The following is an 18,515-nucleotide window of genomic DNA, read 5'->3' on the forward strand; positions in this document are numbered from 1 at the left end:
AGCCCATACTCCGGTGTCGATGTATACGCCGATCTGACCCCTTGGGAGGGCAATAGACCGCCTGACCTTCCTCAGGAATAACAATTCTATACTCCCTGCCAAAGGAGTAATGGTGTTCAAAAAACTCAGAGCCGGAGCAACTGGCGAACTTGTTTGTCCAAGCACGATCATGACCGATCTTACAGGCGTCGCCGTGGTCCAAGAGATGCGGCCTCTCCTCATTGGAACGAGTCCTTTCAACATCATCACCGTCATCATCAACATCATCATCATCATCCGAGAAATCCTCCAAATACTGATCGTCAACCTCAGGAGAAGGAGACCTAGGGCCCCCGGACCTTATCGGGATGGCGGCCAGCGCCTCCTCTTCATCAAGACGCGACGGGGAGCCCCCCGACGTAGGGTTACTAGGTCCAGCATCAGCAGAAGACATGACAACAAATACTTAACAAATAAGAGTTGAAAAATTTGTTTGTTTACCTTGGAAAAGTGTTACGCCGAGTAACGCTTTGAAAACTAGAGAGAAGTTTCGTCAAAGAAGGATAGAAAGAAGAAATGTTTTGAGAAAATGAAATTTTTGTGGCCAAAATCCCAGGCTAACTGCTCTATTGATAGAGCAAAAGCCCATGAAACGGACCAATCAGGGCAAAGCCCATGAAGCGTCAACCAATCAACGACGAGCCACGTGTCAAGCATGCAGCCATGGAATGTCAATCGATAAACAGTTACAAAACTTCTTCAACACGCTCCTTGGTATCTACTTGCCAAAACGGCCCGCTGATTCAACCAAGCTTGGCAGCACCGGCTGGGGGCAATCAAAAGCACACGGCACTCACAACCTCGGTCTCGGCCAGCGCCACTTTCTTTTCCACATTTGATGCCCTTTACACATCCATGTGGAGGGGGATACGGATGCGGCCTAAGCGAACCAAGCCGAGGAAGAAGAAGCCGGGGCGAAATTTTTACTTGCGTAGAATACGCTCAACACTCATCGAAGGTCCATACCACGACATGGACTACGCTGGGGCAAATTGATGGGGCATATTCTCGCACCCGCCGACCGAGTCAACATATTGAGCAAGGTCAAAATATCCAAAGCAAGTCAACACCTTGGACATGACTTAGCCGACGCAGCTGTCGGCTGTCCCTGGGTCTCGGCCATGCAACTAACCGGTAGGGACACACATCCGCGTACTCACATCCAAGACCCCTCGGCATGGAGTCAACGGGGCCCGCCCGCCGCCTGCCATGGGTCCCTCGGCCGAGGGTAGATCAGTCTTTCCACCTGCTCTGCCACTTGGCCACTACGCGACAAAAGGTGAAAGTCTATAAATACTCCTCAACCCTCATTGAGGAAAGGATCCGCAAATAATCAACTAAACATACTAATCTGGTATAAACTCCCTTATCTCTCTACAATATACATTCTGCCAAGTAACACACAACTTAATCCCTTTGAGTTTACTGACTTGAGCGTCGGAGTGAGTTCGCTCGGTACCAAGCCAAGCCCTCAGTTTGTTCATTGTTTCAGGAGAGGCCGAAAGGAAGAGTCAAGCAAAGTCATCATTCTACAAGCTTACGTGGTAACAAATCTGCTCTGTAATCACACCCGGAACACAATGATATTCTACACTTTCTTCTCGCAATTTTGTCAATGACTACCTTACGAAATCCCCCTTGTCAAAATCAGTAGGATGAGGTACCATAGGAGCGGATGGGGTACGTCCCTTTGTCCCAAGCTTCACATCCTACAATCTAACTAGTATTTCTAGTCTATAAACTTTATTTCCGACTTCCAAATCGCGCTTCATTCTGCTTTCCCCTTGTTGCAAGGCTTGGCCAACCATTGTACATTTGTACCTACATTAAGAACACTAAAACTTGGGAAAGACGGTTTTTCAATAAGTTATTGAGAGATCAGTCTTCCGTACCCCTTTATTTGTATTTCGTGACTCTTTTGTTGTTGATCGTGACATAGTAATTTCGTATCTATTTACATAATAAATGTACTCGTTTTATCTTTAATCATGATTTGTACCTATTTTATTAGCTTTAGTACTACTTTGTAAAATGGTATCTCAATAAAACTTATTGAGAGACCGTCTCTGAAAAGACATACTCAAGAAAAGCACCTAGAGGAGTACCTTGCACTCGAAAACAACACTTGAAAAATGGGAAAATAGACAAAATTGGAACGAGTAATGCGATTTACAAAAGTAGTCAAATTAAAATATGAGCGAATGAGCAACTTACACATGCAAATTTGAGACTAACAAGAGTTTAGAAGGTAGATAAAACACGTAAATTACTGTACTAACACGTAACAAACGGGTTAAACAGGTCGGGTCAATTTGGGATTGGGATTATTCGAGTTTGCAAGAGTTTGAATCGGATCGGATCATGTTATTACTGATTCGGGCCTTTTTAGGGGTGGGGGACAAGTTAATTGGAGATGACGACTAGTTTGCGATAATAAACATTAAGATTTAGGTTACAGATTAAATTCAGGTCCTTAATTTGTGTACGAATCAGATTTTTGGTCAAGTTATTCAGACGAGTCAAATTTACCAAATCTAAGTTTAATACTTACCCCGTTCCAATGAGTTGTATACGTTTACTTTATACATGTACATCAATGCATATTTTCTTTTACTCATATCTTTAAGTATACATTACTAAAAATTATAAAAAGTTAATATTAATAAAGTACTCCTTCCTATTTTATATGTTCTTCCACAATTATTTTTGGATAGAATTTAGTGGGAGTATGATATGTGGATGTAAATGAAAGTGTGTGAGAGAGAATGTGAGGTCATAAGATATTGTAACCACAAAAGATAGACAAATAAGGAAAGTGAAAATCTTAGTGAATTTGTCGTTTTGGAAAATGTGGAAGATGTTAGAGCATCTCCAATGGTTGGGAAAAAAGACTTGCTTGCAATTTTTAGAAATTGTAAGCTGGTAGCTTAATCATTGGAGTTGTACATATAGATTAGCTTTGCTCAAATAATTTCAAGCTAGTAGCTCCATGAAGCTACTTGCTTAAATGGACCCACAAGCAAAATATAACCAATAGAAAATTAGTTGTCTCATTTATAAAGTTTTTATTTTTTATTTAGAAATTAAGAATTAAATAAATTAATAGAATAGTTTGTTAGTTAGGTCTCATCAAGCTAATACTAAATTGGCTTCACCATTGGAGAATTGTAGAAATAAATTGTTCTTACTCAAAAAAAATGATGTGCGAAGGTAATCTAAGTCTGCAACTAAACTTACCATCGTGGATCTTTCTTAGAGAATAGGAAAGAGTACTTGATAATAAAAAATTTTAGTCCTCCTAAAAACGTCCTCTCTACACGTAAAGAAGGAGTACCAAAATGAGAATTAAATTTGGGAAATTCTATGGTGTACCCCTATGTTCTATGGGGTACCCCTCTTTTTCTCAAATTATCCGATATACCCCTGAAGTCTTTAGTTGATTCTCAAGCGTGACCTTGGTGGTATTTTCCGTCTGTTTTCTGTTAATTACTTCTATTTATCTTCCTCACTCGTGATCTTTATCTTTTTCACCCACCATCTTCATCTTTTTCACTTGCTCTACACCTTTAAATCATGTTCACCAATCTTTCTCAAGTTTTCATACAATATAACGTTAATGACTCCGCCATTCAACAACTCAAAAACCACCCCACTCGATCCCAATAGCCACCGACATTTTGACATGCCCCATTATGTACTCATTTTGTATAACCTATGCTCTTACGTGTCACACCAACTTAGGAATTTCTCGACTTGTAATTAAGATTAAATATTTTATTGGAGTAGATGTCAGAGATTAGGGGTTGCTGTTAGGAAACTTGGGAAAGGAAATTGCCTTTTTTTGTGCTTTTGATCAGATTGATTACATATAAATGATATTGATGGTGGAGGGATAAAGATATCGGTGAAATTAATGACAATAATGGGTGAAAAGAAAAGAATAAAGAGGAAGGTAGGGAGTTAAAAAGATGAATATTGTAGATGAAGAAGATGAAGATTGCAAAAATTATACCATTTGACGGAAAAGGTGAGCAACTAACGGAAAAATTAACGGAAGAAACAACTTTGGTTATATTGTGGAATAAGTAACAAAATTCAGGGGTATTTGTGATGATTTTGAAAAGGGAGGGGTATATGGTAGAATTTCAAAAACTACAGGGTATATCGTAGAATTTCCCATTAAATTTTATATACTCCTCTTTTATTTCTACGGAAGACTTTCTCCTAGAGGATGCTACATTGTAATGACCTTTCCATTCATTTGACCACCATAAAAAAATAATCAACCAAAACCGTTTTCTATTCCCAAAATACATTCATTTGGAGAGAAATCTAGGTTTTAGAGGAAGACCAAAAGTGACCGGAGACCAGAACTGAAAGGCGACCGGCACCAGAAGAGGAAACCGGCGAGCAGTGCTACTTTGAGGTTTGCGGCAGATTTAATTCCATTCATTCATTTGGAGATTATTAATTTAGATTTTCAATTCCATTCATGTCAAAAATGTGGGAGATTAAGAATAAGCAATTACATAGCTACCTCTCTGATGATTTAATAATTGAAGAAATACTTACTAGATTACCCATTAAATCAATTCTTCGATTTAAGTCGGTTTCCAAACAATGGTATTCTACTCTTTCTTCTTCCGATTTCGCCAATGCCCACCTTATCAAATCCCCCTTTTCTCACCCTTCTGCTCCTGTTAACACCTTGTTTATCACATCTGGTAAGAATCACTACCTATTCTCTTATGATGATGATGATGATCAAATTTCTGGTAATTTTGAAGATAATTTGGTTAAGCTAGACGTCGACTTTGGTGTCGAAAAAGATCATCTTAGACTTACAGGTTGCTGCAATGGGTTGGTTTGTTTAACCCCAGCTTCGTATGAATACTTCATTATATGGAACCCAGCTACCCGTATGCTGCACAAATATCCGTCACATGGGTATTTTAAGCGTCCTGATGAAGCTAATCATGTTAGTATAACTTGTGGATTTGGATATGCATCCTCTGTTGATGACTATAAATGTGTTGTAATATTGTCGGTATATCAAGGGATCACAGTAACAAGTAATATTGTTCATGTCTTCTCTATGAGGGAAAATAGGTGGAGAAAAATTGATTTCTTTCATGATCCTCCCGTTTTTTGTAGTCCATCAGTGCTTGTTAGGGGCAAATTATATTGGTCTGCTTATAGTACTGAACAAGATGGTTATTTACTTGTTAGCTTTGATTTAGCGGTGGAGAGGTTTGACGTAATTAACATCGACTGGGACGAGTCCGACTTCTTAGGAGTTATGAGAGGGTGTTTGAGTAAGTGCAAGTATAGTGAGACATTTACGGGTGATAAATTACTGCACATTATGGAACCTCCGGTAATAGTGAAATCTATTGGTTTACCCAAGGGGTTGAAACTAGACCCTTTCTCTCAAATGATCGGTTTTACCAAGACTGACAAGTTTTTTGTAACAGGGCCATTTAGTGACGAAACAGGGTATTTCCCAAGTAGAAGAACACTGGGTATAGTTGACACATGTATGGAACCTATGCAATACAGAATGCTTTTGCGCTTCAATGATGAGTTGATTACTATTGTCAGATATGTTCCAAGCCTTGTTTTGCCCTTTCCTATTGAGAAGCCTTCAGAGGCATAGATAAAATACATTATTCCCTTGCTCCTTCGCTTGTTTGAAGTCCATGAAGCTAAATCACTTGTAGTATTCTTAGTGACTCTATTGTATTTCTTTAGAGTAGTATTGACCAAGTACTCGGTATCTTATCATCTACTTGCACCTGGTCTCTTGTAAGGTTGTTTAACCATAATATATCGGCAGACCAAGCAAAGTATGTGTATTATCAGATCTAGCGTACACCAGGGTTTGGCAAGTGTTTTGTCATCTTGAAGGAGTCACTGATAGCACCGGAATAATCAATTAAACATTGAACTAATATGTTATGTACTCTTCCTGTAACTGCGGAACAAGCTGATAAAGGTTGCATAGATGCTACGCTTCCAAGTTTGATCGCACCAACATGTAATGTATGCTTTCTATAACTTTGAAATTTTGTTTTGAATTGTTATGTTACCTCTATTGACCAATTTGGTTTGTTGTCTCAATTTTATTATGGTCTTGGCTATTAGAATTAGAAAATAGTTTCGAGTACTTGGTTTCGGGGTTCAAGTGTATTGATGTAGTAGTTGACTACTTGGTGCTTATGTGGTTTAAAGAGTCAGTTAATATTGCAAGTCCAACTAGTTTTGCCTATTTCCCATTGAGTAGTTGTTTATGGTATGTACAGGGTGCTTTGCGCTACGGTTAACCTTTATTTATTTTTAGCTGTTAAGGAGTTGTCTTAGTCTCTTAGACTCTCTAGTTAGTCTCTTATAAGGCCGTTTTACTCTTTGAGTAGTTGCTTATCGATTTTATTTTGAAAAAAGGGGTTACAGAAAACTTGTGTAAGGCGGTGTTACACAAGAATTTGTGTAAAGCTTAGGCATAGATGTGATACTTTTAGATATTTCCATAGAAGATAGGTTTTTTTTCTAGCTTTCGTGTTTGTTCTTTGATGGCTGCCAACAATCAAATCAAATGCCCCATGATGACAATGAGTACTTTGATCGTGTTAAATAGAGTCCATCCCGTGACCTCTGTTTGAAATGTTATGCAACCTTTATTGGTCGATGATATGATTTGGTTTATAGTTTCAAGTTTATAAATGGTCTCGATTGTGTTAGTTTATAGCACCAAGTTGTTTGAACTAGAAAATAGTTGAAGTAGTTTGTTTACGAGCTCAAGTTTATTTATGCAGTGTCTGGTATGTCTGTGGTTTGAAGTGTTGTTTCGTGTTATTCCCATTGTTGAGTTGTCTATGGCATGTAGACAGTGCATTATGCTATGATTAACCTATTGTTGGCCTTCTTGCGATACACTGGTTTTTGCCTCCTTACAAAAATGAAAAAAAAAAAACGCAGCACTATACCACATGGAAATGATGGAATTATAGAGTACAATAAGTGGATTATGCATCTTATGTAGTACATCAAATGGTATAGTTAGTAAGTGGATTATACATCTGATGTACTTGTAATACATCAGATGGTATAGTTTTTGAGCATTAAGATAAAGTTTTTGAGTTTTAATTTAAAATTTTTGAGTTTTTTTATAAAGTTTTTGAGTTCATTTACTTAAACATTAATTTCATAAAGTTACATTATAACTCGAAAAAATTACATATAACTTCAGAAAAATTTGATTTTTAACATCATAAAACTAAAATGTAATTTATAAACTCTATAAAACTAAAAAAAAAAATACAGAAAAACTCAAAAAGTCATTAAATATGAGATAGTACATCTATAGAATCATTTTTCTTCGTATTACTACTCCTTATATAAAATTTGGGCAAACATGGAGTAGACTAGAGTACTAGACCTCTCAAAAACCGGGTGTCAATCACTACTTCACTACGAGTTTGAATCGTCCTCATTTCCTAAAAAAATAAGAGTACTTATTGCATAAGACGGTCTCATACTGTGGGACGGTCCCATTAAACAAAAAGAAACTCTATTTATTAATAAAAAATGAACAACTTCTTTGCAAAGCTGGACGTTCTTACGGTGTAAAACCATCTTATATTATAATACAACCTCCATTTTTTTGAGGATCCTAATTTAAATAAGGTAAAAATAAAACGAAGGTTGTAAGTTCACTACGTTGTGAGAGGTCTTAACTTGAGACGGTTTTAAGCAAGACCTATTGTTCGAGAAAACGTAGGGGTAAAACTTGACCTCTCAAAAGCGTGGTGTTTAACTCAAATCACTGCTTCAGTGCCTCTGCCTCACAATTTACTGCAGAAAATGGAACAAGTTATTGAGCAACAAAGCTACCACTTTGATGATTTCATAATTGAAGAGATTCTTACAAGATTGCCCATCAAATCCATTCTACTCTTTCTTCTAGCAAATTTGTCAATTACTACCTTATGAAATCCCCCTTTTCTCACCCTTCTGCTCCTTTTAACACTTTGTTTGTCCAGTCTGATTCCAATTATTACCTTTTCTCTTATAATGATGATCAAATTTGCGGTAATTTTGAAGATAATTTGGTAAAACTTGAGCTTTCCGAGTTTAGGGGCCAGAAAGGTGAGCTTAAACTTACAGGGTGTTGCAATGGGTTGATTTGCTTAACCTCGCTTACTGGTGAATACTTCATTTTATGGAACCCGGCTACTCGTAAAATGCACAAGTATGAGACACATTGGTATATTAAGATTTCTCCTTTTGTTAGTGTTTTTGGGTATGCATCCTCTGTTGATGACTATAAATATGTTCAACTTTCGATGATGGGTTTGGGATTTGGAAAGTGTCATAATATTGTTCATATCTTCTCTTTAATGGAAAATAAGTGGAGAAGCCTTGATTTTGATTATACTGCCTTCATTTCTGATAATCCACCAGTGCTTATAAATGAAATAGTATTACATTGGCCTGCCCTTTGTCATCAAGTTGGTGATAGTATGATTAGCTTTGATTTGGGTGTTGAGAGGTTTGATAGAGTTAACTTGGATTCCATGGAATGCTTAGGAGTCATGGGTGGGTGTTTGAGCACGTGCAATTCTAGTTACGGGAATACTGGTGAAATGTTGATGCACATATTTGAGTCTGAGTCTCCTGGGGTAATAGTGAAATCCATTGGTGTACCAGAGGGTTTGAGAATAGGCATGGCCTCTCAAATGATCGGGTTTACTAGCACCGGCAAGTTTTTTGTCACAGGGCCATTAAATGATGACATGGGATTCAGAGTGTAGAAGGTTGGGGATAGTCGACACAGCTACAAAACCTATGCAATACACAACGCTTTTCAGGTTTGATGAGATGATTAATATTGCAAGATATATTCCAAGCCTAGTTTCACCTTTTCCCGGTGAAGAGCTGTCGAGGGCGTAAATACCCTGCGACCTGCGTTGTTCCCTTGCTCCTTGGCCTGTCTGAAGACGTTGTATGTTTTTCTTAAATCTACATTGTCTGTAATATTCTAACTGACTGTGACTATAGTTATTTCTTAGATCACATCTTATACATTTAATTGCACCAGGTCTCTAGTAATGCCGATTAACCCTTCGCTCCTTGACTGTGAATGTGTGTTTGTTTGGACTTTGGAATGTGTTGCTTATGATCTACTGTCATGTCTGTCAACACCAAATGTAAATGAGGGTGTTTTGCTAATTTTGTTCTTTTCTGGTAAGACCATTTTACTTATGGGTTTGCTATTACATGGCTGCCAGTCCTCAAGGCAAATGGCCCAACGATGGCGATGAACTCTATGGTGGAAATTCAGGCCTTCTATTTCCAAATATCAGGTGAGCAGTGAGCCTTTTATCCTAGTTAAATAAAGTCCATCCTGTGAACTTTGTTTGAAACTTTATGTGACCTTTACTGGTCAATTATATGATAGGTTTATGAATGTTTATGTTTTAGTTTTGTTGTGATTATGCAATATCGGAGTTGATACTAAGTCGTCATAGGCACACAGACAGTGCATTGTGTATGTTTAACCTATCGTTCCTTTGCTCCTTGACACTGTATGAATTATGAAGTCATTGTATACATGACCTTGTCACAAATGAGCTTGTTAGTAGCATTATCTTATTATTTCTCAAAAAAAAAACAATACTATGAAATGTTCAAAGTATACTGGCAACAAATACCAGTAAAGGAATGCCAACCGTCGTAGAGAGTAAAAAACAAGAGATGGAAAGTCAAAGCAAGGATGAGAAAGATCTAATACAGCAGTTTGAGCAAAGAGAGCTGCCACATGATTTGATAAGTGAGATGATATTAACAAGATTGCCTATCAAATCCATTCTTCGGTTCAAGTCTGTTTCCAAACTCTGGTATTCTACTCTCTCTTCTTCTCTTTTCGCTTTCGCCCACTTCAAGTTCCCCAACCCTTCACTCACAGAATCTTTGCTCATTCGAAATGGCAAAAGATTCCAGATTATGTCTTACAAAAATGGTGAAATTGACTTGGTCAATGTGGAGGTTGACTTTGATGTAGGTGATGAGAATATGGATTTGGTGGGCACTTGTAATGGGTTGGTTTGTTTAGGATCATCTTCTGGTCGTTTGTCCATTATATGGAATCCAATAACCCGTGAATTTCGCAAATACTTGGACTCGGAAAACTCTGACTTTTTTCTCAGACGGTGTTCGGCCTACTGGGGATTTGGGTATGATTCTACTGCTGATGACTACAAGATTGTTCGGATATGTAAGAATTTGTCTAATAATTCTTCAACAGTTCACGTCTGCTCAATTAAATTAGATACATGGAGAATAATAAAAAACGATGCTTATGATGATACGTCTCATTTGAGGAATCCCGTGTTCGTACGTATATCAGGGGCGTTGGTTAATGAGACATTATATTGGAGGTTACCAACAACAACAACAACAACATCAGAGCCTTAATCCCAAAATGATTTGGGGTCGGCTGACATGAATCATCCTTTCGAACCGTCCATGGGTGAACGCACGCCTCAAAATGCGAATAAAAAGGGAAGATAAAAAACAAAAGGGAGAACGAAAATGTAATGGAAAGTTAAGGTGAACTTAGGGGTTTTAAAATCGAATTCCGTCTTTCTTTTATAAAAACTTAAAATTTAAATCGAGAGAAAAGGTTAAAAACGATTTTTAAAAACCGAAATAGAGTTAAAGATCCGGAATTAATCAGGTAAAATCTATAAGAAAGTGGTTGTTGAAAAAGTGTGTAATAAAGGAGAGAAAAATAAATAAATTAATTTCTTTAAAAAAAAAAAAAAAAAAAAAAAAAAAACTAAATAATTATATTGGAGGTTACCAGGGACAAATTTTTCCTTCAATTTAGCGTCTGAGAAGCTGGAAGCGTTTCCTTACCTCGAGGTGAGCCCATCATTGTCATATGTTACCACCAGTGATGACGAATATGTCGATAAGTTGTTATTTGTCGTAAATGGATGCTTATCTATGTATGGTAATCTTATTAGAGGTGGTGATATTATAACTTTTATGAATATTTTAACTATTATGAAGAGTCCAGAGGTGATTGAACAAATGATTGTTCCTAAGGATTTAGCCAAGTCTATGCATCATGGCGGAAATTTAATCGGATTCACTCGAAGTGACAAGATCTTTACACAATATATGGCATGTTTAGGGGTTATTGATCTAACGCAGCAGCCTTTGAATATCACACCATTGATGGACCTTGAAAGAAGCGGGAAAAGTGAGATTGTTAATTATTGTGCGAGTCTTATTCCACCTAATATATCCGTGTTATAAGGATGCTCAAGGATGAGGATTCGAACATCTAACCTTTTGTTTTCTTTTGTGTTTGGCACTATACCTGTTTTCTAATTTCTACCATGGTGTAACTTCTTATTGTTTGTTTTGCTGTATCATGGTTTTGTTTTACACTGTAACATTATTGTGAATATTTTGTTTGAATTACGTGTATTTTATACAGTTACCATTCGCATTTTTACTCATCATGTGGCGGAGAAATGGAGAATGGCCATTTCCAAGAAGAATCATAGCCAAAGGGATGAATCTTCAAGACATATTTTATCTACTTTCTTCAAAAGTAGATTTATCTCCCATAAATTTCTACATCCTCGTGGCGTAAGTGTGTCTTGTTGTAGACACTCTCCTAAAGCTCAACTAGCGAAGAGAAGAAAAGACATGGCATCCTCAGCGTACTACTACAACGACTTTTTGAAGAAACCCCGTTTTTTAATAACCCCCACCCTAGTTTAAGTTATTGTAATAATAATGTAGTGTGTGCACCTGGCTTAGAGATGCAGGGGCCAAATTGACAAATTGGTAAAAAAAGTAAGGGGTCATAGATGTCTTTTCTTTTCTTCGCTAGTTGAGCTTTAGGAGAGTACCTGCAACAAGACACACTTACGCCACGAGGGTGTATTAAAAACATGGCATCCTCAGCGCACTACTACGACGACTTTTTGAAGAAACCCCGTTTTTTAATAACCCCCGCCCTAGTTTAAGTTATTGTACTAATAACTAGTTTAGACCCCGTGCAATAAATGCACGGTATATATAATATTTTTTTTATATAAATAATTAACTTATTAAATAGTAATATTTCATTAATTGTCCATATTTCTCATTATTGTATTTTGCTTTGTTGACAATTAATCAATAGATTGTTTTTGCTGAAATGTATTTAAAAACAAAATATTTTTTACCTACAAAGCTAATGAAATCAATTTTTTAGTCATCTCAAATTTTTTTTTGCCACCAAAGTAATAACAGTGAACTCAATTTTATTTTGTACGTAACATGTATTAAGTCATTCTTAAATAATAGTATCAATAAAAGATTTAGCAATTTATAGTTTTATATAAATTTTATTTATATTTTAATTAAGATATTATAGTTTGGAGTTAGAAGTGAAAATAATATAATTTGATGAAAAATTAATTTTAATTAAAAGATAATAATTTAATGTAATAAAAATGTAATTATTAGTTTCCTTTTTTAGTAAACGCACATAATTGTAGTTACCTTCCTTATTTAAAAAGATGCTTATTATATTTTAATTAAGATATTATAGTTTGGAGTTAGAAGTGAAAATAATATAATTTGATGAAAAATTAATTTTAATTAAAAGATAATAATTTAATGTAATAAAAATATAATTATTAGTTTCCTTTTTTAGTAAACGCACATAATTGTAGTTACCTTCCTTATTTAAAAAGATGCTTTTTGGAGGAAAAATGTGAGAATTCCTATTCATTTAGTAAATAGGGGATTTTTTAGTAAACGCACATAATTATAGTTACCTTCCTTATTTAAAAAGATGCTTTTTGGAGGGAAAAATGTGAGAATTCCTATTCATTTAGTAAATAGGGGATGTAGTGTGTGCACCTGACTTAGAGATGCAGGGGCCAAATTGACAAATTGGTAAAAAAAAGTAAGGGGTCATAGACAAATTGGTAAAAAAAGTTTATCTTTGGACAAATTGGTAAAAAAAAATGATGGGTTGGACAAAAATACCAAAAAATAAGTAGCCATCCAAATAATTAGTGTGTAATCAATTACTTACCCAATTCTGGGTCTGTTTGTTGATCGGGTATGTTTTGGGCAACCGTGTTTGTTGGAGGGGTCTGTTTCAGAGTAAGCGGATAGGTTATTTTGGGTCGGGACTTTTTCGGGTAGCAGTGTTTGTTGATTGGGTCTGTTTCGGGTTAGGCGGGTAGGGTTATTTCGGTACAGGTCATTTTTGGGCCAATAATTAAGAGAGAAAAAAGTGCATTTTAAATTATTACCTATTTATAGTTTAGTTTTAAAGATTAATTTTTTATTGCAACGTACATAATTTAATTGTGATTTCATATGGTAAGTTAGAGTTATGTTTATCGGTCATTTTCGAGTTGGATGTTTCCAGATCGGGTTGTTTCGGGTCGAGTCAGTCACGTGTCAACAAAGCTCAGGTCATGGTCGGGTCGGGTCAATTCCGATTCCGAGTCATATCCGGTCTCCGAAAAATGCAATATATTTCATGAACTATTAAAAACTAACCTAAATTGAATGCGATTCAACACTAACCTCTTGCTCCCCGATACTTACTCGGCCAACAAACAAACCCGAAATTGGTAAATAACTAACTACACACTAATTATTTGGATGATTACTTATTTTTTGGTGTATTTGTCCAATTCATCTTTTTTTTTACCAATTTGTCCAAAGATAAACTTTTTTTACCAATTTGTCCATAACCCTTACTTTTTTTTTACCAATTTGGCCGAGATGCAGGTGTACTTTGTATAAGAAACCTAATTTTATGGCTGGCAAAAAAAAAAAAAAACATCTTTTATCCAATTGTGATTTGTGAACCATAGTAGATACTTATATTAGAACAACATTGATTGAGCCAATCCGAGTTCAAAACTGATGGATCAGACCCAAATGTTGGTATACTAGTATAACTTGGTTTTGGCCCCCCTAAAAGATTTTGGATTTTGGACTTAGTTACGACTTACGAGACACAAACCAAACCCGTGGACCCTCTCTATTCTTTAAAGAAAAAATTGCTAGTAAAAGATACAGGAGGACGGAACCGAAAACATCGGCCGAGAAGCCATATAATTAACCGGATCAGTTCTAAAATTGGATTAAATCTGAATCGAGCCAAGATTGAACCGAATTAAATACGGTAAAAATTTCTTATAAACCCAATTTATCACTTCCAACTCGAAAAAAATTACTTTTTACGCTGATATTAGTCTACTCGATCCGTAATAGACAAGAAATAACACAAGCCGATTTACGATTGAAACAAATATAAACTGATTGAAATCGAACTAAATTCGAAACTAAAATCAACTAAAATGATACCGATCAAATTTAACCCAATCTAAAACCCGAACCGTTTGAGCCCATTTCGTGGGTCTATCCACAGTCCAGACATAGTTCTCTTCCCTCCGTCACTCTAATTGAAACACTCGGCACACATTCAAGTGGGAGCCTTCTGCTAATTCCAGGTTTGCATCCTATTGATTGATTTTAGGGTTCCATGCTTTATTCATTCATCGATTGATTTGGGGGAAATTTTCAATTTTGTGTTTCGTAATCATTGTTATTATATCTTAGTTCTTCAATGACAGAGAGTAAGAAGAAGCATGTGATTCCGCAACAAACCTACCTCTCTGATGATCTTGTAATTGTAGAAATACTTACAAGATTGCCCATTAAATCCATTCTTCAATTTAAATCAGTTTCGAAACAATGGTATTTTACTCTTTCTTCTTCCAATTTTGCGAATGCCCACCTTAAGAAATCCCCCTTGTCTCACCCTTCTGCTCCTGTTAACACCCTGCTTGTCCATTATCGTAATGAAAATTACCTTTTTTCCTTTGATGATGATGATCAAGTTTCGGGTAATTTTAAAGATAATTTGGTTAAACTAGAAGTCGACTTTGGCGTGGAACAATATCTGAGGCTTACAGGATTCTGCAATGGGTTAATTTGTTTAACTGAACGTTTTGGTATATCCTTCGTTTTATGGAATCCGGCTACCCGTAACCTGCACAAATATGAGTCAGATGGATATTTGAAGCGTTTTGATGGTCGGAAACGCCCTTGCATATCCTCTGGATTTGGGTATGCATCGTCTGTTGATGACTACTAATATGTTCGAATTTTGACGGAGTATCGGGGTAGTGTAAATATTGTTCATATATTTTCTCTCAGGGAAAATAAGTGGAGAAAAATTGAATTTGGTCATGATCCTCTCGTAATTTATAGACACGCATTGCCTTTTAATGAAAAAATATATTGGGCTGCTAATAGTAGCCAAGCTAGTGATTTAGTTATTAGCTTTGATTTAGGGAATGAGAGGTTTGACATAAGTAAGATCAATTGGGTTGAAACGGAAGTCTTAGGAGTCATGGGAGGGCGTTTGAGCAAGTGTAACTATAAAGGTGACAAGGTAATGCATATATTGAAACCCGCTTCAATACTAATATCTATATGTCTACCAAAGGGGTTGAGGTTAGACAGGTTCTCTGAAATGGTTGGGTTCACAAAGGCTGACAAGTTTTTTGTGACGGGGCCATTAAGTGATGATGGGAGTTCCGGGAGCAGAACGCTAGGGTTAGTTGACACGGGTACAAAACCGGTGCAATACACAACACTTTTGAGGTTTGATACGTTGTTTAATATTGCAAGATATTTCCCAAGCCTAGTTTCGCCTTTTCCCATGGTTGAGCCGTTGGAGGCATAGATGCAATCAATTGTATGCTTTTTATAAATTGCTTGTACAACTCTATGTGACAGTCAGACAGTGTTGTATCCTTAAGAATATTTCCTTACATTTGGTTCCATTTTCATTTACTTGCACTAGGTCTCTAGTAAGGCTGTTTAACTATTTTTTTTATCACCGGACCACAAATATGAATTTGTGTTCCATGGAATTTTTTGCTCTAGTTTAGGCCTTTGTCCTTGGCTGGCGGGACTCATCATGATCACTAAATGTTTCGTCATCTTGAAGGATTTGGAGCTAGCACACATGGCACATGAATCCGAATGCATCAATTGACATTGAACTAATATGTAATGTACTGTTCCTATAACTTTGGACGACCAAGCTGATAGAGGTTGTAGTGAGCTATGTTTGAAGCGCGATCTCACATTTTTTGTTATTGCGTTTCATCGATCGGCTTAAGGAGTCAAGGAGAAGGACAAGCGGATCATGACTGCAAATTGTGTAGTTTTTGGGTTTCAAATTGTGTGGGATTAATGGTTGTTTAGATGCTTGGAATGTGGATGTGAATGGGGTTGTGGAAATTTGGATGTTGAAAGAGCATGGCCGCATGGGAGTCTTGGGTGAAGTTGTTTAAGTTTGATATTGTTCCGGGTTTGTGTAGTTTTTGTGGATGGATTGAGAGTGGGAAGGTTTTACTGCAGACAAATGATAGAAGTATTTTGCTAGCTGACCCTAATCAAAGCCCGGTAAAATATTAGTCCGTTGGTGAAAGATTTGGGTGATATTGAGACAGTGGGTTTCGTTCGGAGTGCTGTTTCTCCCTTACTTTGAATGTTCTAGTGGAACAGAATGACTACAATGAAATGGTAAAACAGAAGTTACAGCTATGATATAAGTAAATTCGTGATAGTTGTGTGGATTTTTATTTCCGCAAATGATATGGGATAGATGCATCAAGCCATCAATCACTTCCTAGAGCATGTTGTAAACCTGTAAGCATTTGTATACTCCACTCAGTTTCAATTATATTTTTGCTTTCAACTGGTTTGTTGTTTCTGGCATGCTTGTTATATCAGTAATGTATTTTGTGTCATTCTCTGGTAGGTTGTTTTTACGTTATTTTATACGGATACAAATCATGATTTTAAATGGATCAAATACTATATGTGATAATATTTTGAAATGATTTCGTGAAACTGTCTTTTCACGATGAAATGTTTTTAGATTTTATGGTTTCTTATTAGTCTGCATTTAAGTTGTGCATTATTATCCTTGCTACTGGTATCCTTGCTTGTTGATTTATTGCTGGATTTTTTTATTTTGCTTCCTGTTGCTAAAGGGTCTGTGAGATATCGACGCCCTCTTGAGTCTTGGTATTTCATAACTTTGGATCAGACATTACATGTCCCTTAAGGGTCCGTTTGGATACAATTTTAGGAGGGAAAGGGAGGGGAGGGGGAGTGAGGGGAGGTGAAGGGAGGGGAGAGAAGGGGAGGGCAAATGGAATGTGAGTGTTTGGATAACAAAAATTATGAAGGGAAATGGAAGGGGAGGAAGGAGGGAGATGAAGAATGGATGGAGGATTGAAGGATGGTGGTGGTATAATTAGAGTCCAAATAATGTTTTCTTTCCAAATCTTGCCACCCTTGGAAAGATTATAATTTGTTCTATATGAGGGAAAATAAGTCCTCTCATTTCTCTCCCCTTCCATTTCCTTTCTCTCATATTTTTTATCCAAACAAAGGAAATTAAATCCCTCCCTTTCCCTCCCCTCCCCTTCTCTCCAATTCCTTCAATCCAAACGGACCCTAAAAATAAATAAGGTGTTTTTTTTTTTTTTTTTTTTTTTTTTTTTTTTTTTAAAATGTTATGGATCAGTAGAAACAATTTTAATGCTGCAGAACAATCTTTGTGACATTACATGTCCTTTGAAAATCGACAGGGAGCTAAACTATGAGCTTATATCTGCATGACACGCTGTTTGGTCGGGTCTTCTGAAAGTTTGAGGTATGTTTTCTCATTGTTCTTTAATAACAATTGTTTGTTCAAAAATGTAATTGATCAGTTGATCTTAGAGGCAAATTATCCATGATGAATAGTGAAATGTGGGTATATAGTGGTTCCGTTATATTGTTTTAAAGACTTTTTACGAGTATGAGCATTAGACTACGAATAACATGAAAACAAAAAAGGTTGAACTGAGTCGTAAAAAGAAAATATCATAGGTTATTCTAATTTACACAGTAGGTAATTTACCAATGCAAAGTCAAGTTTTTACCCATGGCCAACATATTGCGTTAGATACGTGACCTTCAGTGGCGGTGTCAGGATTACGCATTACGCATTAGAAAGGACTACAATACTTACTGTAGTTCTCTCGCTCCGCCACTGATGACCTTGTCAAAAGTCAAAGCTTATTGTCCTATATTATAAGGTTATCATCTTCTACAATATTATATATATAAACTTTAAAGTAATGCCAAGAATAAAGAATAAAGTATAAACTAACAAAAAGAAGTGAAGGAATATCATTTGGGAAATTTTTATCAGAGAGATGGAAAGTCAAAGCAAGGATGATGAAGATCCAATACATCAAACAGATCAAAGAGACCTGCCACATGGTTTAATATCTGATATGATATTAACAAGATTGCCTATCAAATCCATTCTTCGGTTCAAGTCCGTTTCCAAACTCTGGTATTCTACTCTC

At 36.4% G+C, this 18,515-nt stretch overlaps 3 protein-coding genes and 1 long non-coding RNA gene across 5 annotated transcripts; all 4 read left to right on the plus strand.

Moving 5' to 3' along the window:
* The first annotated feature begins 4,460 nt into the window (after positions 1–4,460).
* Positions 4,461–6,141, plus strand: LOC141606430 (F-box/kelch-repeat protein At3g23880-like). The gene has a single exon (XM_074425546.1). The coding sequence runs from the start codon at positions 4,532–4,534 to the stop codon at positions 5,693–5,695; it is 1,164 nt and encodes a 387-aa protein (XP_074281647.1). The 5' UTR covers positions 4,461–4,531; the 3' UTR covers positions 5,696–6,141.
* On the plus strand, positions 5,994–12,104 carry LOC141606428 (F-box/kelch-repeat protein At3g23880-like). Of its 2 annotated transcripts, none has more exons than XM_074425544.1 (3): positions 5,994–6,081; positions 9,327–10,475; positions 10,896–12,104. In XM_074425544.1, the coding sequence occupies exons 2-3, from the start codon at positions 9,760–9,762 to the stop codon at positions 11,359–11,361; spliced, it is 1,182 nt and encodes a 393-aa protein (XP_074281645.1). In that variant the 5' UTR covers positions 5,994–6,081; positions 9,327–9,759; the 3' UTR covers positions 11,362–12,104. The 2 variants fall into 2 exon arrangements, with proteins under 2 accessions (XP_074281645.1, XP_074281646.1); XM_074425545.1 differs by having other exon boundaries at positions 9,327–10,312; positions 10,904–12,104.
* LOC141608576 (uncharacterized) lies at positions 8,025–8,849 on the plus strand. The gene has a single exon (XM_074427917.1). The coding sequence runs from the start codon at positions 8,025–8,027 to the stop codon at positions 8,847–8,849; it is 825 nt and encodes a 274-aa protein (XP_074284018.1).
* Positions 12,105–14,536: 2,432 nt separating the features above from the next.
* On the plus strand, positions 14,537–18,465 carry LOC141606432 (uncharacterized). The gene is made up of 4 exons (XR_012526713.1): positions 14,537–14,582; positions 14,692–16,797; positions 17,748–17,812; positions 18,356–18,465. It is a non-coding gene; the product is annotated as an uncharacterized LOC141606432 (long non-coding RNA).
* The last annotated feature ends 50 nt before the right edge of the window (positions 18,466–18,515 follow it).

This window comes from Silene latifolia, chromosome 10 (assembly GCF_048544455.1).
Source record: "Silene latifolia isolate original U9 population chromosome 10, ASM4854445v1, whole genome shotgun sequence".
Taxonomy (NCBI): Eukaryota; Viridiplantae; Streptophyta; class Magnoliopsida; order Caryophyllales; family Caryophyllaceae; genus Silene; species Silene latifolia.